The sequence below is a fragment of the Lissotriton helveticus genome, chromosome 6, assembly GCF_964261635.1.
Source record: "Lissotriton helveticus chromosome 6, aLisHel1.1, whole genome shotgun sequence".
Lineage (NCBI taxonomy): Eukaryota > Metazoa > Chordata > Amphibia > Caudata > Salamandridae > Lissotriton > Lissotriton helveticus.
In genome coordinates, this window is record NC_136067.1 from 649,531,150 (window position 1) to 649,553,457 (window position 22,308).

General features: G+C 43.4%; 1 protein-coding gene across 1 annotated transcript in view; it reads left to right on the forward strand.

The window, feature by feature from the left end:
- The window catches only part of LOC144762435 (dynein axonemal heavy chain 5-like), a 1,437,549-nt gene that overhangs the window by 686,054 nt on the left and 729,187 nt on the right, over positions 1–22,308 (forward strand). Inside the window, exon 47 of the mRNA XM_078647616.1 lies at positions 21,304–21,431. Within this exon, the coding sequence (XP_078503742.1) occupies positions 21,304–21,431 (128 nt within the window). The remainder of the gene's footprint in view (positions 1–21,303; positions 21,432–22,308) is intronic.

The window sequence follows — 22,308 nt, forward strand, 5'->3', positions numbered from 1 at the left end:
CCTCACTCAATCATATGGCCAGAGGCTCCTTTGTTAGTGCAAATAGCAGGGGCGAGAGCAGGCATCCCAGCCTCATCCCTCAGCCCACCGGTAAGGAAGCCGAGACAAGATGGTCCAGGTGGATCCAGGATGTTGGGTTGAAGTGCAATAGTTTTGTGTAGGCTAAGGATCTGACTCTCAAGCGAGTGAGCACTGTGAGCAAATAATGCCAATTCAGGGTATCGAATGTCTTCTCTAGATCAAGAATGAGGTAAGCCGCTCAAGAGAATGCCCCCTCACCTGGTCCTGCACGTGGCAGAGGCGGTGGATATTTTGGGAAGTGCTACAACCCGGGACAAAGCCATGTTGATCGGGATGCACCAGCTCCGGCGTGAACTGAGCATATCGATCGGCTAGAATCTTGCCTAGGATTTTATCATCCGTCCCAAAATAGCAGTTGGCCTATAGGAAGCCAGTTGCATGAGGTCCCTATCTGGCTTGGAGAGGAAAACCAGGAGGGACTCACAAAGCAACGGGGGAAGTTTTCAACCTCCCAGTGCCACTACCTACACCTCTGCCAGCCGGGGTGCCAAAAGTGATGAGAAAGTGTGGTAATACTCCAGGGAGAGGCTGTCCAAGCTCGGTATCTTGTTCCCGGCGAGGTCGGGAATCACCTGTTTTACGTCTGTTGGTGTGATCTCTGCATCCAAGGAGAGTCTGTTGGGGGTAGAGATCTGAGGAAGAACAATGTCCACCAGGAACATGTGTGCATGTTCTGCTGCAGGTTCTGGGGGCATCTGATAGATGAATAAGTAGTACTTATAGAAATCTTGCCTTACATCAGCCTGGGTGTGGACTGTAATGCCTGCAAGATCGACCACTTTGATTATGCTATGAGTCACTGGCTCCTGCCGGACAATCCAAACAAGGAGTCTGCCAGTCTTGTCGCCTTCCCGATGGACTTTAGCTGCGTGTGCTGTGAAGTTATAGCACCACAAGTTTTCAAGAAGGACCGCATATACAGTTTTCGCATCTACTAGTTACAGGGAAACCATGGGATCAGCGTCTACCACTTTGTCTTGGCCGGCTTTTGCCTGGGCCAGCTAGTGACTGCTCAGTTGCCCCTGTGTCCCTCTCCAAGGTCGTGTGGACTACTGCTATTTGGTAGTTACAGGCTGCTCTTGAAACTACATTGAAGGCATCCCAGTCCAGCATCATGGTTGACGCCGTATTGTGGTTTTTGGCAAAGTACTGCCAGATGCATGCACTCTGCTCTTCTCAGAACATCGGGACCTCAGGACAGTCTGCCGGCAGTTTCCAAGTGGGTGTGGGTGGCAGGGGGGAGCCCATTTGAGGTCCATGACTTGCGCGTCATGATCAGAGACTATTTGTCCCAGATCTTCTGCATGCAGAATAAGGGGTATCAGTGCAGCAGAGCAGAAGAAGCAGTCGACCTGCACGTGTAGGCTATGCGGGATGGAATGAAAGGAGTATAGCCAAGATGTAGGGTCTTAGGAATGCCATGCATCAGTAAGTCCCTAGTGGTGTATCTAGGTTCGAAAATGATTTGCCCGCATGTGTGAAGGGGAGAGTGGTAAGGGAGGAGGGGATCTGGCTAGGGTTATGTCAAGCATGCAGCTATAATCTCTGCCCAGCACCCATGGCGACGCGGTACTGTGGGCAAGAGCCATGGAGATGGTATCCCAGAAGGCCCCCTGTTCAGCATTAGGTGCATAAATGCTTCCGCTTAGTACTGTCCGACCATCGAGGCTGCACTTGAGGAGGGTGTAACGGCCATCCCAGTCTATTGTCCTACCGGTTTCCTGAAAGGATACCCCCAAGGCGGATCCACACCAGGGTGCTGCATGCATACGGCGAGTAGGTTGTGGTGCAAAAGAGGCCCTTCCCAGTGCCAGCGCAAATGGTCCTGCTCCCTGGCTGTGACATGTGCCTCTTGTAGCAAAATAACCCGCACCTGCTGGAGTTTGATGGATTAGTAGACGGCATAGCCCTTTAGGAGGGCGTAACGGCCATCCCTGTCTATTGTCGTACTGGTTTCCTGAAAGGGTACCCCAAGGCGGATCCACACCAGGGTGCTGCATGCATACGCCAAGCAGGTTGTGGCAAAAAGAGGCCCTTCCCAGTGCCTGCGCAAACAGTCCAGCTCCCTTGCTGTGACCTGTGCCTCTTGTAGCAAAATAACCCTCAGCTGCTGGAGTTTGATGTAGGAGTAGACAGCATAGCACTTCAAAGCAGTGTGTGCATGCTGCGAATGATTAGAGTAAGGAATAAGGGGCCAGATGTAGGTCGGTCGGTAACGGCCGAAAATCGGTATTTTCGGCCGTTACCGACCGGTATTTCAGAAATGGTATGTAGGGCCCTTAATTTTACAGAATCGGTAAATTTACCGATCGGTAAATTTACCGATTCTGTAAAATACCGAATCTGTAAATTTGAGATGTAGGTGGGACTCTTCTGAGTCCCACAAGCCTTACAAAATCGGTATTTTACCATCAAATCCAATTTGATGGTAAAATACCGATTCCGGTGTACATGCACATATGTGCATGCACACCTCTGCCATATGACAGGCAGACCTGCCCTTGGGGCATGTATGCCTGCCACATGGCACCCGAGCCTGTTTTGGGGGGGCCAGTGGGTGTCAAAATGACACCCCCTGCACCCTTGAGAAATTCGGTATTTACCGATTCTGTAATTACAGAATCGGTATTGCCCATTGATTCCTATGGGCTTCAAAGCCCATAGGAATCAATAGGAAATACCGATTCGGTATTTCCAGATTCGGTAAATACCGAATCTTAAAGATTCGGTATTTACACATCTGGAAATACCTACATCTCCCCCCTTCATATTTACCACTTCTTAAATACCGAATCGGTAAAATTCGGTATTTAAGAAGTGGTAAATAAGAATTACCTACATCGGGCCCCTGATGTCTGTGCTGTGAGCCATACTGATGTGTGAGTAGTGTGATCTCGGGGTGCCGAGAGTCCGCTCCTCGACTCGCTAGGTCCGGACCCCAGGAACCATGAGATTTCCCACCAGAATGATGGGGTTGTGAGGGAGGATATGTTTAAGGGAAACTATGTCAACTGGGGAGGGAGAAAATCCCAATGCTGAGAGCTTACCACAACTGGTGGTACTCCCAAACAGAGCATTTTTGCCCTTGTGTATTGTAGAGGGATGTCTAGTCATGGGCGAGGGGTGGGGTAGCTCACGAGCCCTTCAAAGGGTAGGATCAGGGAGTTGCCGTGGGGGATGAAGAGCTGCTCCCAGCCAAGAGGCATGCCGCTAGGAGAATGTGTGTAGCAAACGTTCCAGGGATGGGGCAGGCTCATGCAATGCAATGTGCTCAAGTGGGGCTAAATGTCAGGGAAGTATCAGGGCCTGTCTATGGTTGCAAACACTCTATAAAAATAGTCACTATTGCAGTGTTAAAATGAGGTTGTCTGCTGTCTGCAGGTCACCAGCGGAGGGGAGTGAGAGTCATTGCAGGAGTCATTGGAATGGGGTGTGTCGTCCTCAGAGTAGAATATATGGCGGCCATTCTTGTCATCTGTGGTGATGGTATTGTGCCCCAATCTTGCAGCAGCTTGTATTGCCCACTGGCGGTCAACGATGATTTGCTCCAGTTAGGGAGAGAGAACTGGCCGAGGAAACACTGGACAAAGGTTGTTTGCGCAGCTAGCCCCGGCCCGGCTGCGTCTCCCGGAGGCATCTGCTCTCACCTGGGCTCCATCTGCTGCAGTCGTCCACAGGTACCTGCTCACTCCCAGGCCTCCCCAGGGTCTGTAAAGAACATGGTGGCGTCATTGTGAGGACCTTGAGGCGGGTGGGGAATAGGAGCAAGTACTGCACCCACCACTGTTGGAGATGCTGGTTAATGGCCAGAAAGGAGGTGCACTTGTCCTGCTCTGCCCGGATGTAGTCAGGAAATAACATAATGACTCTGTCCTCGAGGCAAATAGTACCTGCTTTTCTAGCAGCTTGGAGTATGGTGTCACGATCTTTGAAGTGCTAGAGTTTCACCATCATAGGGCGAGGAAAGGATATTGGTGGTAGGTGCCTCGCCGGGACGCGGTGCGCCCTTTCGAGAGAATAGAAGGGAGTGAGGTCCAATACTGGGGTGAAGGTTTGAAACCATGTCCCTAGGTTGGCAAGAGGGTCTTTTTCTTTAACTCCCTCCAGTAGTCCCTGTATACAGATATTGCACCTGCAGGAGTGTCTCTCCAAATCCTTCGCCCTATTCTCAAAGTGCATGACACGGTGTTGTAGGTCACGAATCACTGACTGTGTTTTGCAAACAGTTGCAGGGTGGCCGGGACCTTTCACCTTTGAAGATTTTGTCAGCGAGTTTGCGGTGGTCGTTATGCAAGAAGTTAAGATCCGTGAACAGGGCTCCAAACCTGCCCTCCATGGTGACTCAGGAATGCTCGATGGCAGCTAGTCCAACTTGAGCTGTAGTGTAGTTCCTATATCCCAATAGGCTCTGCGCATTGGAATAACATAAACGATAGTTTAGACGTAGGACTGAGGTCGACTAGGTCTCTATTGAATGTGTTAGACTTAATTATGAATGCCAGCTAGCTCAGAGGTCACTAGAAACTTTCTCGAGTAAACAAGAAGGTGTTAACTTTCCTGAATAGACCAGAAGGGATTAGTTTCTGACAACCGCATAAACATGAAAACTTTGCTGCCCCCAGAATAAGGAGTATATCTCCAGAGTTGTGGAAAACAATAGACAACTATTTCACTGAGTCAAGCGTGCATGCTTAGTTTCACCAGGAGTGCAGAGAAATAGAGAGACGGGCGTTTTCAATAAAAGTTGTTATTTATTGAGCAGTCCTCTTTCGCGTGCAAGAGAAGTGAATTGCCACAATTGCAATACTTGTCATAAAGTAAAGTGCGTACAGTGAAAGGAGTATTATGAAATAATACTCTAAAAGCATTTAAATGGTTTCTATTGGTTCTTGGACAAATCAAAACAAAAGCAGGGGGGATTTCCCGGGCTGCTGGAGGCTTGGTTTGTTTAAAAAACGCGTTGTACTTTCTAGGAGTCTATGGGAGTAGCCTTGCCGTATTTGGACTGCATTGGCTATGACTAAATATGGATATGATTCTTATGCCTTTATAAGGACATGATTTATTATAACCACATAATGGCATGAATCGGGAATATTTAAATAGGGTCCTAGATACGTTCACAACAGAGCAATGTGGAGAGAGATAGGGGGTATCATCAGGTAGCGGGGTCCCTAGGGCCTCCGAAGGCGGGTTTGCTGGAGCCGGCGACGCGGACGCAATGGCAGATTGGAATTGATGCATGTTCGGCAACCCTCCTTTATGTGAGGTGACACCACTCAAGAAAAAAGCTGTGCTGTAACCTGTGTCAAAGTTAAGGTCTGCCTCAGGGGCCTCCTGCATGTGGTCTGTCGGTCCCCTTTGGTGGTTTGCGCTGAATCAGCATTATAGGATTTGTCCTAATGCCTTGAGGGGGTGCCGTCCACTGTCAGCTGTGTGCACCTCGATTATGATGCCAATGCACAGCTGTCAGGCATGTGGCAATGAGGGGGAGAGCGAGGGGAGTATGGTTTCCCAACCATGACCATGAAAGATCCCTCTGCAAAGCTTGTCACTTCTTAGGGCTAATTTCCTCGTCACAGGTGGTCGCGGGGAGGCAGGGGGCATCCCGGACTGTTATTCACATGCCTTGATTAATGCATTGGGTTGTGGCCGTGGAAAGGAGGGGGGAGGCTCTCCCCTGATGGATAAGTTGCCCCCTTTTTTGTGTGGGTGTGTGGCGTTGACAGGTGGGTGCTAATCGTGGCTCTAGAGTGGCGCTTGCAGCGTCAGTTGGTGGTAGGGGAGGTGACTCAGTCATTCCATTCTGGATGCTGGGGCAATGGTTGTCTGGGAGGAGGCAATGTCTGATGACCATTGGGGATACTCTAGGTCCTCCAGAGACAGCGGGGTGAGACAGGCTGTGGAACAGACAAGCATGGAGATGCCGGGGTGAAAATCCCTCCCAGCCCCCTACAGGCCATGCTGTCTTCTCCCTCACGCCTTGATGTTGGTGCCGACTCGGGAAGGAATGGTGGATCTGGCCGCAGAGTGCCACCATCTGCCACTGCCACTGCCCCTCGCCTGTGAGGCAGAGGGTGCCCAGGTTCTCCCGGCAGGTCCAATGGAGGCACCAGGGTGAGTCAATATATGAGGCTTCTAGGCAATGTGCAGGATGGCTTGGAGGGACATGGCAGGGAGAAATCTCCATCTGTGTTCCTCTCTTGTACTGAGTTGGCCTGCAGGGGGGATTAGGGCCACTCTGATGCTGAATGGAGCCACTGGGAGAAAGGGAGGCCCCTCCAATCCCGCGCGCAGCAGAAGTGGCACCATACTGTCAGAATACCCTTTAACTGCGGGTTCAGCAAGGCTTTCATTATGAGTACGGTCACCGACCGGCCCGACATAAGCCCAGCGGCGCTGGATCCTCCACACTGTGGATCGCAGTGGTAGGGGGGCCACAAACGAGTCTGCGGCACATTTACATTTACTCCTCGATCATGGCGCCAATCAGTTGTAGGCCTTTGCTCGCCAACACCACCCCGCCCTGCTCCCCACCAGGGTAATGGCACACTCTGTAATCTATGTAGGGTGGAGATAAGAACTCCTCTCCCGCTTGCCTCTATTATGGTGCCGATCCGCGAACGACATGGGAGGAACGATTTCCCAGGCTAACCCGCTCACTTCTGCACAACTTGGTCACCAGGGGGGAAGAGTGTGCACAGTAGTCATGCAGCAGGGCACAACAGCACTGTAATAATGTGGAATATACACAGTATTGTGTCCAATAGGTTATATTTATTCAGCCCCAACCAACAGTCAGCTCACAACTGACAATCCTGGAATGACCAGTTATGGGAACCTTGGTGTCATGTGGTTCCAAGCACTAGGTTCCAACATGGAACCAGAATACAGAGGAAGACAGGTCATCACACTTCTCCCTCTTAAACATTAAACAGGTTTACATGTCCAGCAATGAAGTAGACAACAAAAAGATAAGAAAAACAAAGCAGAAACTACCTAGACATAATCACGTAAGTGAACAGGAGGCTTGCATACTCTCACACTCTTGCGAGAATGATTAGAACGCAGATCAGGAACAGCAACAATATCATCACATTTCCCTTTTCCCCCAAAATGAGAAACACGACTATTGTTCCAGATACGACCATCCTCCGTCTTTACAGCATTTTTGAAAATTTTTACAATGGTTCTAGGAACAGAAAACTTCGACCAATTTTGACAGCCCACAGGAGCCCTGATCTTAACAACCTCCCCCACCACAAATTTGGAATCCTTTGCAGAATTTTTCCTATCCACATATATTTTCCTTTTCCTCTGTAGTTCCAATTCCCTTTCTCTCCATGCACCCACCTCATTATTTTTTACACCCTTGTCTGCAGCCATCCAGGCAGGACATAAACAAGTGTTAGGTGCACTACCCTTGAAAAGTTCAAACGGAGTTTTTCCTGTAGTTGAGTGAGGAGAGAATCGATATGCTGAAATTCTATTCTGTAACTCCTTTCTCCAGTCCAAATTGGTGACCCTAGCCAACTGAATGCTTTCCTTCAAAGTTCTGTTGAGTCTCTCCAAAGCACCATTTGCCTCAGGATGATACCAAGAAATCTTCTTGTGAATAATGCCGCACTTACTGAGATACTCCTCAACTTTCCCTGAACAAAATTGTGGCCCATTGTCAGAAAGTATGGAGTTCGGAAAACTCTCACGTTTAAATACAGACTCCAAAAAGGAAATAACAGATTCACTTGTAATCTCCCTTACCAAACTAACCTCAACCCATCTAGAATACAAATCCAATAAAACCAACATAAAAGGAGTTTGATGCTCACCATGTAAAGGCCCCACAATATCAATTGCGATTTCATCCCAAGGGGACCTAGGCAACCTCCTGCAAACCATTGGAGAAGACCTAGTCCTCAAAACTTTATCACTCGCCTGACAAGAAGAGCAATCTCTAACAGTGCGTTCCACCAACAAATCGATACCAGGCCACCAGAAATCCATTCGTATGCGTTCTTTCGTCTTTGAAATACCCAAGTGTCCCTCATGAGACATGTCCACCAGCACACTTCTGAGATTAACTGGAGGGACTAACCTAGTACCTCTCATGAGTAAACCATCTACCACTGCCAGCTCATCAGCAATCAAAGACCAAGGTTTCTTTAAAGAACGAGACCTACCACCTTCCAACAATTTAATGACTTCCTTCAAATCCTCATCCTTACTCAGCTCATCTCTCCAAGCATCTTCCTTCACCGCCCCCAAGGTAACATCACACACCTTTAATTCACTCTCAAAATCGTCTGTTAAAGCTTCCTCAACATTGTCTACAACATCCACCAGCCTAGACAGGCAATCTGCTGAGACATTAGTTTTTCCTCGGATATACTCGAACCTGAACACAAACTCCTGCAAAGAAATTACCCATCTCCTTATTCTTGCCGAGATGGAGTCTAACCCCTTTTTTTCAAACACTTCCTTTAGTGGTTTGTGATCAGACCTGACGGTAAAAGAGGAACCCCAAACAAACTTCCTGAAGTTATTCACAGCCCAATATATACCTAGCGCCTCTTTCTCTATGACAGAGTAATTCAACTCTGCTCCCTTCAAACATCTCGAAGCACAAGCTATCAAGACCTCCTTGTCTTTCCTCACCTGTAACAACAAAGCACCCAGACCCTTACTGCTAGCATCTGTTACAATAAACGTCGGATCCCCTGGAACAAACGCCTGTAAATTTGGTGCATTCCTCAGATCCATCTTCACCTGATCAAACTCTCTGCTGCACTCCTCAGTCCAATTAAACACAACATTTTTACACATGATTTTCCTCAGATTGACAGTCTTATCTGCGAAGTTTCTAACAAACTTATTGTAAAATTCTGCCATGCCCAAAAATGATGAAACCTCTTCTTTTGAACATGGTTCCTTCAATTTTTCAATAGTTTCCACAAGATCCTTCTTTGGAGATATGCCCTTCCTTGAAATGTGGTGGCCCAAATAATCTAGCTCATTGACACCAAACTTGCACTTGCTCTGATGCAGAGTTAAACCAACTTCCAACATTTTCTTCAACACCAGGCAAACTCTCTCATCATGTTCCTGTTCATTCTTACCAGAAATGAGAACATCATCCTGATAACATCTTACCCCCGGTATTCCTTTGAACAGGTCTTCCATAATTCTCTGGAATACCGAGGCAGCTGAAACCAGCCCAAAAGGCATTCTTAAGAACTTGAATGCACCCATAGGTGTAATGAAACTAGTAAGCTCTTGACACTCCTTTTTTAACGGAACTTGGTGATAGGCCGAAGCCATATCTAAGGTGGTGAAATAGCATGCACCATCTAATGTAGAAACCAACTCCTCTATGTTTGGCAAAGGGTACTTGTCAACTATCACCTCTTTATTTAAAGCACGAAGGTCAACACACAGCCGAATCTCATTATTAGGCTTACTCGCGACCACAATTGGTGCGAGCCACTCAGTAGCTTCTACTGGTTGTATAAACCCAGTTGCCAACAACTTCTCAATTTCTTTACCCACGGCATCCTTTACACAAATTGGAATGCGTCTTACTTTAGCAGCCACAGGCACCGCACCCAACTTCAGTTTGATGTTGTGATTGTACCCCTTTATACATCCCAGTTTTTCACTGAATAACTCTTTGAAGTTCTTTACGAACTTGTTCTCCACATTGTCTACAGCCTGTACTTGAATAACAGGAAGAGCATTTGGATTGAGGCTTACACCCAACCTTGCCTGATGAGACCAACTCAACAAGTTGTCCCCCCTGTTTACCACATAAACTTTTGCTTCTGTGTACCTCCCCTTATATTCAATGCAGTCAAAAAAGTAACCCATTATTTTTATGGGATGTTCTTGATAACCTGTTGGTCTTATATCTGGTTTACACAAAGACTTTTCCTTTCCAAACACATTTTCAAACACCTCGTTTGAAATAAAAGTAACATGTGAGCATGAATCAAATTTCATCAACACACTTGCTTTCCCAATCAACACATAATCAGAAGGATGTTCAACGACATCATCATTAATCTGAAAGCTAACCAATTTAGTCTCAGTCTTCGTATCTCTCCCAACTCTTGTTCTGCAATTTCTACCAATGTGTCCCTTTCTACCACACACATTGCAATTGAATTTAAGAGCAGGACACTCTCTCGCATTAGCCATATGTCCATATCTCCCACATCTATAACAAGTTCCTTGAAAAGGAGTTGTGAACTTCCTACTTGTCTGTATTTTAGAAGCACCACCATCAACCTCCCCTTTCAACTTTTCCTCCACACACACTTCTTTTTTTTTCTTCTCATCCTCTCTCTTCACAGCCTGACACACCACTTCCTGCGTTGAAGAACTACTTGACTTTTTCTCCTTTTTTTCCTTGCTTAGTTCTCCAACGCATTTTAACATGTGCTCAACCCTTTTTGCAATACCTACCACCTCTTCCAATGCAGGTTCATCCTTTAGCCACAACTCTTCCCTTATCTTATCACTCACACATCTCAAAACAAACTGATCTCTAATTCGTTCTTCCACCAAACCCCCAAACTTGCAACTTGAAGCTAACTTTCTTAGTGCAGTAATGTACTCCTCAACACTCTCTTCCTTACCCTGCTCCCGTAACCCGAAATAGTACCTTTCCATGATTGTACTCACTTTAGGAAGATAATGTAAATCCAACTGCCTAGCACACACCTCATACTCATTCAATCCTCTTTGTTCTGCTTGAGGAATGACTGGAAGAGTCTCCAAAATCTCCTGGCCTTCTCCGCCCAAACAATGCATCAATAAAGCATGCTTCCTTTCACCACTCAAATTTGCACCACACACCCTTGCGTAATTTTCAAATATTTTTTTCCATTTTTTCCACCTAATGAGTGGTTCTCCTGGTTCCATCAGAAAGAAGGGGGGTGCAGTTACATTCTGCATTTTACTGCCCAAGCTCCACTCAACACTCTTACTCTTATTCCACTTTTTAACCACAAACAACAATGATCCCCCACCCTTCCCTCAAAGGTGTGCCTATCACCGTCGACAGGCTTCAAGTTCCACAATGTAGAACTTAAAAAAATGAGTCTGGTTTTCCTTTTCGGCAGTTCTCAGTACTACTCCAAGTTCGAGTCACTTACTCCATCCACCTTGCTCTCACAACTTTTCTCTTCTTCCAGTTTTCATTCGCTTTCCTTGCAACAGGTCCTTCTGTCCTCCTTCACCATTGAGGATGAAACCCTTTTAATGTCTCACTCCAAACTGTTGTTTCACCGGATGCAATCCTCTTGAAATATCAGAAAAACGAAAAAAAACGATAAAAAAAATCCAAGATGGCCGCCACTAATCCATCACAAACAAACAGTCTTGTTTCCAAAGTGAATTGGGCTTTCTTTTCCTCTTATTCCCAAACCAAGTCAAAATGGCCACCACAACATTAAATGTTTCTTTCTTTGGCTATTCGAGCTTGTTTTTTTTTATTCTTGAAACTTGCCCATTCCAAGATGTCCGCCAACTTTTCTTCAAACCATTAGACTTTTTTCTAAGGGAAATCACCCTCGAAAACTGGTGTCAGTTACAAACTTCGTTTTTTTCTTAATTTCTTCCAAAAATCATTGTAAAAGTCTACCTTTGCTGATTTTCGTCGCGTTTTCGACGTTCTCCACCTCCTTCACTGCGTTTTCTTCACTGGGTGACAGCTGTACCATGGAGATGTTGATCAATCTTCCTTCATCGACATACCAGTCACGTGAGGTTTTCTCTTAGTATTTAGCTAATCTCCTGTTGTTGAGGCTGTCCTGCACGAGTAGATCCCATCCACAAGCGTCGCCAGTGTAATAATGTGGAATATACACAGTATTGTGTCCAATAGGTTATATTTATTCAGCCCCAACCAACAGTCAGCTCACAACTGACAATCCTGGAATGACCAGTTATGGGAACCTTGGTGTCATGTGGTTCCAAGCACTAGGTTCCAACATGGAACCAGAATACAGAGGAAGACAGGTCATCACAAGCACCTCCACTCTATTGTAGCCGGCCTCCCGCAGTTCGGTCTGTTCCCTCTTTTTTTTTTTTTTTTTTCCCTCTAATGTGGGCACTGGGGTGGTATATTGTACTCCGTCCGGCAGGAGTATGCCGCTATGTCCTGGCAGCGGCCTGGGGCTGCGGAGCAAACACCAGCTTCCCGTCGCTTCTCCTGCACCGATCAGTAGCCCGCCAGGGCAGCCATGCTGGGAGCCGCCATGAGGCTCAGGATCTGCTCCACTTGACAGGCCTCCTAAGGAGTGGCTCCATCACCAAGGGAGGTGTAGGACGAGCCTTAGGGAATCAGGTCCTTACTTCTGTGGCTCTCTCGCCCTGCCACCGGCATCGATGGAAGGGAATGGTCGGGCTAGGGTGCAGAGTGCTAAAAAGTTGCATCCGCCAGCTTGGCTGGCTTAGTCACACCCCTGCTTAATGTCACAACACATAGCATCTGTATTATTGTGTATGGCATGAATTTCTTCCAGTATTTTTACCATTGATTCAAAGTGCAATCCCACCCTTTTAGTTTTTGAAAAAGGAGATGACGCTTGTTTACGTTTATTAGGGAGACTGCGATGATTTAACATCCGTTCTGAATATAATAGAGAGATCCCTCCTAGTTGAACCACAGTTCAGCTAAATAAGCAAGCGTGGAGATAATATCAAAGACTCCGAGTAGAGGTGACTGAAAGGAGTAATCAGCTGGTAAATAGCAAATATGAGGGGAATAAGGCTTTTTTTAGGAGATTGCCAGACACCAAAATCTGCAGACCTCTCCTTTAAAAGGGGAGTAAAATTGAAGAGACAGTACCTTTAGGAGAGAGCCAGAAGGTTGAGAGGACCCCCTCTCTTTAGTCTTCTTCAGGTGGTTTACAACTGCGCAACCTCCTTACAGGATTATTATGAGGTAAAAACAAAAGACTTTAAGGCTGCAGAAACGTTGTAAAAGCTAGCAAGCGCAAGCCAGGGGATTTATTAATCGAGTATACGCATAGTTCTGAAAAGAAATGCTGCTATTCAACGTAAAAAATCGTTGTTAATAACAGGCTATGGCGCAGCTTAAAGAACGTCAGCTATCTTGGATTGTGCGCGCTCCCGCTGTGATAGACCATAAAGTCTTTGAAGAGTATCAGCTTCTTTGGAATGATTGCATCTATGAATCATCAAACTGGTTAAAAAGAAGAAATATGGGCAGCTACTCACAGAACCCTGCTTTATATTCACAACCGGAATTTGAGCTCAAGAAGAGCAAACATGAAACTACAAACGATATTGAACAAAAAACAAAGAAAGGATGCAAAGCAATTCTGATCTTCAGGGCAAACTACAGCTCTGGATCAAAGGACCTTATCAGAGCTGATGGATGGTCTTCAAAAAAAAATAAACGAAGGTGCCCTGCTGCAAGAGGTCTTCCTTACTTTTCAGCTACCACTGGAAATAACCCCAGCAACTCACAAAGGATAGGGCCGCATGCAGCCTCACCACTTGGAGACCGAGCTTTAAAGACTTCACCTCTCCCAGGTTTTCCATAGCTACCAACTCTCTGTAGGAGCCAGACAATATAATCAGACTTTGGATAATACACTTTTTATATAGCACGAACTTGACCCGAAGGCTTCTGGAGTCGGAGCGATTTACATGAGCACCAGGGAGATTAAGTAATTTGCCCAGAACCACAGACTGCTGTGCGTCATTGCTGGGACTCAAACCCAGTTTCTCAGATTTGAGGGCGAACGCCACAGGCATTAGGCCACATCCTCTCCCCTTGAAAAGTAGGTACTAGTCGCAAACCAGAGTTAAAAAAGCAAATTTAATAAAAAAATTAAAGGAAACACTTGACTGGAACTTCGTGCCTGTAGGGCTGAATGTTCCTCCTCACAGCACCAGACAGCAGGATCTGAAATGACAGCAATGTTTAAACCCATGCAAACAGTAGATTAACCATGAATGCGGAGCATTGAGCAACTAAAATGACCAGCTCTCATAGTGTGTATAGGGCAACGGGCCCGCATGACTAAATGTAGTAATGTATTATTTTATTTGTTGATAAATTAAAATCATTACAAGCAAGGAAAGATAAAAGCAACCGAGTAAAACAAGCATATACTATTAACATCTTAAAATGATCCTCCAATAATACATTGATAGATGACTATTCCATCAAAACATTAATACATTACACAATAATAAAAATACATAAAACTTACTAAAATGCCTTATAATTGCCCCAAGAACTATTATAGCAGCATTTACATAAAATGACTTGTGTTTGAAGTTGCAATTACAAATACAAATTTTAACTGTATTCCATTTACAAGCAATAATAAAGTGCAGTATGCGCGACTATAATAAAATATACTCAATGTCCCTTAAGCTAGCTTAACACTTTGCTTCCAATGAACCTTAAATTATGTTTCTTACATATTTTATATCGCAATACAGTTATTTACCCGTTCTACTCCTTTGAGTTTCTTCTCTGCAATAATGATAAACGTAACAAAAAGATAAGTAAGTTTAATATTGGCCCCACTCAAACAGGTAATAATTGCTTGCCTACATGTTCTAATTCCTAGTTCATTAAAGATCGGTTTTAGAATGGACTTTCGAGCGTCTGCCAAAGCTGGACATAAGGTTACTATATGAATTATTGTTTCATACCTTTGCCTACAAAGCCTGCAAATGCTCGATGACTATTGATTCTCCCATTTTGGTATGCCATCCTTTGTCGGATATCTTCCCAACCTTAAGTGCATGAATTTATTCTTAAACCTTGGTTTTAAATTATATGCCAAATAGGGTTGAGGCATCAGCTTACCAAAGGAGTTAGCAATTGTCCAGAAATGATTTATTTTCCTTAATGCCTCCTTATCAGCTATAATCGTTAGTAGGGCGGCCGTTTGATTCATTTCTTTTTTTAAAACTACTTTACTCATTATTTCTTCTTCTAAATTAGAGCAATCAAAATTACATAAGCATTCAGTTAGGTACAACTGCCAGTTTTTTTAATATTCCCCTTCTGAAATTTCGAGCCAGCATAGATTTGCTAAAGATCCTTCCTCCGAGCGGGCTAATGATATTAAGGACTTCAGAAATGCTGATTGACGCGCCACAAATTGGTTTTTCAATCCAAATTCCAATCTTATGTTTGCTCGACTGATATATTTAGGGATTTTAAAAACAGCTTTATAAATTCTAATTTCTATATCGTCGAGCACTTTCGCGTCTTTACCCCGAAAGATGATTGAGCAATAGTCCAAAGATGGAATTAACTTTGCTCTCATCACCTGATCATAATTAGGGCATAATAATTTGTCTCTTAATTTCCTAAAAGCAAATGCAAGTGAACAGCCCCTAGCTTCAAGATTGTTAAAATGTCTAAATATCAGTCCGTCATCAAACATAATCCCAAGATATTTATATGATTTCACATTTTCGATTACCAGGCCGTTGATATTCCACTCTTTAATCCTCGGTTTCCCTTTTCCCATAGTCATTATTTTTGTCTTTTTTGTAATAATTGTTAGTCCATTTTGTGTAACATACCCATTAAAAGAGTCAATTAACCTTTTTAACCCTATTTCTGTTTGGTTCAATAAAATGGTGTCATCTGCATATTGCAGGTATTTAATTTCTTGACCCTGAATAAAAGGCAAGTGTGAATTACTATTTTTAAAATGAGCTGGCAAATCGGCCATAAAAAGATTAAAAAGGCAAGGAGCCAAAACACAGCCTTGTTTCAATCCCACATTCGTATCTAGTCGACGCGTCAAATGTTTTCCATCGCCAATTTTGATCTGCACCCAGGTGTGGGTGTATAAAAGTATAATCATCTTTAATAGAGATTCCGGAATACCCCGGCACAGTATCAAAAGTGGCTTTTAGATCAATAAAGCACACATATAATCTTTGCATCCTGGTTTTGGCTCTCTCACCTAATAATGTTAATAAAATCAAATTGGTATGGGTAGATTCTCCCTTTCTAAACCCAGTTGGAAAATTAGGGATAAGATCTTCCTTTGTGGCCCATGCATCTAGCTCTTCCAACAGGCAACTAGCAAACATTTTTGCCTCTACATCAGTGAGCGTAATTAAACGATAATTAGCCGGATTATCCTGCGGGCCACACTTATATATTGGTTGTATAATACTCCCATGCCAATATAGCGTAATAAGACCTGATTTAAGAACTTCATTAAACAGAAACATTAGTAACTCCGGCCAGTTACTTATATCAGCTTTAAATATTAAGTTTGGGATACCATTTGGACCTGGTGCTCCGTTAGATCTAATCTTATTTATCACTTTTTTTACTTTATTGAGCGACCAGGGCACCAAATCCACTCTACATTGAGGAGGGGGGATACAGCCCTCACTCCCTCTATCTATTACTTTATGCATATCAATTGGACTATATTTAAAACATTTATCATTATCTAGACATTGGGTATCTATTTTTTTATTGAAGAAGCTCACCCAACTCGCTTCATCAACATTAGCACTATTGCTTCTATTATTACCGTTCTCGATGTCATTAATAATGCTCCAGAATAACCGTAGATCTTTGGATTTACAAGCATGATGGACTTTTGCCCATGTTGATTCATAATATGCTGGCTTAGCCCTCCAGATTTCCCTTTTGTATCTCTGTTTTAATTCTCTGATTTTAAGCGATGCAATTTGAAGCGATAGCCTGTTTTTATTCCGGTGCAGTAATCTTATTTCTTTATTAAGCTTTCTTTTTTGGTATAGTAGGTGGGAAGAATACCATCCTGGTTTCTTAGGATTTAGCATTATGCCATTGGAGGGCTCATCTCTAGCAGATTTAGCCATCAGTTCGTCACACAAATGTGCCCATAGGACAACCATGGATTTCCCTTCATCATAAGCAGCATGCACATCCTGGATTAAGCAGTCAAGCACTCTCAAAATTTTATTCTCCGTTTTATCATTCCATGTTAACCTTTTAAGATTAAAGGATGTTGGAGATTTTATCAGAATCTTAGTTTCTGGTAAATAGTCTATATCTTTATCAAAATAGATCACTTGTGGATTGTGATCACTTTCAATCCATGGGGCAATCTCATAGCTTTTTACTAATTTATATAATTTCTCAGACATTATAGTATAGTCTATTACAGAGGAGCTATCTGCTTTGTTAAAAGTCGGGTTATTATCAAGATCATACATAATCTTTAAGTTGTATTTTTTAAACGCACAATCTGTCCATTGAGCTAACCATTTTAAATCAAATGTCTGCTTTTAAACCGAACAAAGTGCATATTAAAATCACCTGAAATAATAAAAACTGAATCCAAATGCTCGTAATATAAAGTTTTAACCATCCCCCATAGCTGAGAAATTTGGGTGGATCTAACCTTCTTTTTGCAACTTAAATACACATTTATTAAAATAATCGAGTGACTTGCTATTAGTTTAACACACTGTAGCCATTTTACATGAAGATCAATTTTTGAAGATATATATATAGAAAGACCACCACATGGGCGACCTGAGTTTTCTTCTCGTGTTGCGATATTACAGTATTCAACATAGCCTATAAAAGGTTCTTTTGACGTGATCCAAGTTTCCTGAAACATTAATATATTAAAGGCCTTCAAAAAATCAATTACATATTGGTCTTCAGTTAATGATTTTAAGCCATTGGTGTTCCAGGAACAAAGAGTCAAATGATTTGATAAGCATCAATCCTTCATTTCACCAACGCCTCACAAGTTCGCTGACCAGACAGGCTGCTCCTTATCTTGATGCCGTATGCTAAGTTCAATTCCTTAGATGCGCCAGACGCATTTTTAAAACTCTAACCTGTTCTACTATGGCTCTTTTTTTGTCATCAATGTTTTTAGTAGCCATAGCTAATTTTTTATCATCCCCTTTTGGTTTATTTGGAATTAGCAACATCGGGTAGCAAGATGCTTGAGCTCGCCAAACTTTAATGCCCCATTTCTCAAATACACCACCGTTTGCCATTATTTTATCAACAATTTCCATGTTGGACCAGGCTGTAATTGTTATCTCCCTGTCAAGATATTCACTTTCCTTCTTAAACTCCACAGCTTCCAGATCCGTGGTTACCACATCTTTCAAATCTGTAATAGCATGTAGTAATTTCAGGATGTTACTGCGATTTAAAATGTTGTGTGGGCCTCTAGAAGTGTATTGGGGACTGAAGGCTACTTTCCTCATATCGGTCGACAACTTTAAATGCTCAATATTATCTTTCTCAATTTTAACTGGTGGGCATGAATTATCCATAACGGGCACAGGAACCCTTTCCGTCAGCCAAATGACTTCTTTAACTTCCTTTATTAATCGCTCTAGTGTCCCACAGTGGACCACTTGATCGGATCTATTCACACCTTGCTGATCAATGTGATTTACTAGATTCTGAATAACAATATTATTTTGTGCACCTTGGTCGACCACTATTTCATTACTTGGTTTCCGGCTTAATTCCGACCCTAATTCATTACTCATACTGCCCACTTGACCGTTAGAGTCCACTAATTTCTCAATATGACTAGATTGCACACTATGGACTTCCACACTTATCACTTGATCAGATGCTTTTTCTTTTAATATTATTGGAACTTCACCTATGAGGCCAGAACTAAATTTGGGATCAGCGTCCCCTTTCAAAATGTCCTAAAAAATTTGCCCACATTTGCAAATCGGGGCAGTTTTGAACTTGTAAAGGTACACTGTATAGGTGTTTTGCAAGGTTTGGCAGACTGCAAATATTTGTGCTTGTTACAAGTAATGTTTGTGGTATTATTATTATTACAGAAATCAACTGTAAACAGAAAACAGGACCACACACAGCCAAAAACCATTCCACATTCCGACCTATCAGATCAGCCCTTCTAACACTGCCAGGTTGCCCTATTAGTCAGTCAGACACTCTTGTAGCCTCAAGACCGGGAAAAACAGATCTTGACAAACCGAGTTGTATGTTTTTGTCCCTCTGCTCCATTGTCGTTAACAGGACACAGTGTCAGCACAGGCAAAGGCCCTTTTTTAGTTCAAGCCTGGGGAGCACATGCGCTGGTCTGCGAAGCATGCTGAATTCAGGTATGGACTTGCAGGGTGAGCAGCCATCACAACGGGGGCATTACCACGCGCTGCCATTACGACGCTGCTTTTACAACGCAAGTCGTTTTAACGACTTGCGCTGGAGGGCGCTGTTGGAAAAGGAATAGTTTAATTTTCTATTCCAACACATTCCCTACTGTAACGTGGGCTGGAGTTGGAATAGAAAATTAAACTATTCCACTATCCAGCGCTTACAGCGCAAGTTGTTGTAACGACTTGCGTTGTAAAAACAGCGTCGTAACGGCACGCGGGGTAAAAGCCCGCGTTGTAATGTCATACAACCGACTTGCAGCTACGCCCAGTCTCCACCCATATATTTCATTGGCTTGTGTCATTGGCCACCGTAAACTGCAGCTTTTCATTGGTCAATGGGTGTAATAGTCCCTCCTTACTACAGCTTTTCATAATTTTGAAACCTCCCATGGGGGCATCACCTGTTTCGTGTGTTGGTACTCAGTAGGCTTTAATGAAAGCATCAGAGCACTATTTTCTCACATCCTAACGCTTTTTATTTTATCTTTATCGCACGGGCGCCGAACGCATTTGCAATGCAATAGGTCTCAGATTTGCAAGAGTTTAAGCTATTGGCATTGTAAATGACAATGCCTTCTCTTAATCTGTTTCAAAAACAACACATAAATAAAATGCATTGTCATTTACAATGCCAGTAGCTCAAATTCTCAAATGTGAGACCTATTGCATTGCAAATGCATGTTATTTATTACTAAACTTTTTTTATTTATTACTAAACGTTGTCCAAATATAGGTGGCTGAAATCCTCCCACGCTGCTGTTTTTGAGAATGTCATGCTGTACCGGATCGCCAGGAGTGGAGAGTCCGGATTGTGCACTTCATGTCCAAGAAGGCAGTCGAGCATGACATTTTAACTCCACGTTCTGATTAAAAAATAAATTGGTTTTAATTAAGTGCTCATTTTTGTTTTTCCAGAAATATAACTATTTGAAAAGAAGTGGCTTGCAAGTAGCATTTCTAGTGAATTTGTCAGTCGAGTTGCCCTCTCGCTCTTAGCTTAAGAATCACTAAAGAACATCTTAACCCTGGAATTTTCTTCTAGCCTGAAATTTTTTAAAGCCTATTTGTTAGCAAAATAGATAAGCAGTAGAAAACCGGCTAGCACAACAGCTGATCTTTAAGACTGGAAAGCAGGTCGATAAAAGGGCCACACTAACATAATGAAATATTACTGAAACTATTCTTTGCAATGCAATGTTCCTCCTTGCACCCCTGCTGAGCGTTTAAGCACTAACAGCTTTTTAAACACACACACATTCTACTTATTATGTGGCATGATTGCCAATTTACATGAAATGTAATATGATGCTTATGACTTCTTTTGCTGAAGCCGCCAATAGACGGTCTAAATGAACCACGAAACCAACTTGATAAATACAATTAATTCGGGGTGGGCGGAATTTGCGAAATTGACTTTCGCAAATTATCGCAAAATTGCTCAAAATCTCTGAGAGCATGCAAAACTTTCGCGAAGATGTGGAGATTGCTTTTCCCGCCCGTTCGGGACGTGTTTTTGGGTGCTCGCGGGGAAATGTATCTCCAACTTGCCCATGCGGTAGCTAATTGGCGTGGCCATCTTTCTCGCAATGCTTATTTCCTGTTCCGGGTCGAATTACGTGTTCGCGATCGCAAACTCACGCAGGATAGCGCGACCGGCTCCAACAATCCAACATCTCGTGGCACACGCGAACGGATAGGAAAACTCGTCGGCAAATGCAGGGACCCAGTAAGTCACTACCACGCGTGCGAGAACGCATTTATAAAGCGCGAACAAGAAAATACTTCAGTTTCGCGGCAGATTGCGAAAGCTTTGACATTTTCGTGCTCTCCGTGGAAATATCGAAATATCGCAAATACCATGAGCGCAACAAAATTTACCGCCCAGGCCTCCAATTAATATAAGATGGGCAAAAGTGTGTGGTTAGGTTTGTTATAAAAATATAATCTGTTAAATACTACGCATATGATTTCTAGATAATTTGCCGTGTGGTCTATGATATACCGTCTAAACAAGAACCAAAATGTTGCTGTCTGTTACAGATGGACACTTCAGACACGAGTTGAATATACTAGATGCTCAGTATAAGTATGGCTGTGAATTTTATGGTGCTAAAATTCAACTTATCATGAATCCTGCCACAGAGAAATGTTTCCTCGCCATGTCACAGGTGAGTGTAGTCAACTGTATTTTACAATGTTTCACAAATGCAATCTTAATACTGGCCCTGTCTTTTGTGATGTATTTGCAGTTTCATGTGCTGTATGATGCTTGGGCTCCATATATTAACAATAGTAAAATATTACACTGTTGCTATTCCACCCTTGCGACATGCATCGTTCACATTTGATAAAAACTTGATTCAACAAATTTCGTTGAGTGCACTGCATCCCCAAATGTGATGCAGTGCGCGCAACAAAATTCGTTTTATTTATTTAAATCTTTACTTACCTGGGAAGCTCCGTAATCCATACATTACTACCCCCCACCCTGCCCCTACCCCTCCCCACGTCACCGCCCTGCAGGTACTCCCACTGCCGGCCGTGGCTGGCAGGTATATATGTACTATAATAATATATGCAATAGTCACAGATAGAATATATATTAGCTTGCTAGCTTCTATGTATAAGATTAAATAGTAGATTCAATTGTAAATGCATTCTTGGGAAATTCTAACTTGCGTGGGTGAAAAGCATTGCTGAAATGTGTAAATGGCATAATTTGCGGTTATATATGTACTGTGTCATGTTATGGGTTTTGGAGGCCTGGGCAACGAATATTTTGGGGGCCGCTGGTCAGAACAAGTTTTAATTGTATTACCTATTTTCTGTGAATTTAAGGCCATGATGCCAAGTAATATTCAGTTATAAGTTAAAGGGTGAAATAGAGAAATAAAGAGAAGTATGAAAATGTAAAACGTCACTTTCCCAGGGGCCCCTGGTGGGCGGGGGGGCCTGGCAAAGCCCACTTTGCCCATTCCTTAAAACGTCTCTTTGTAAGTAAGTGATATTTGTACAACTTGAACCTAACTAAAGGCAGCAGAGTGC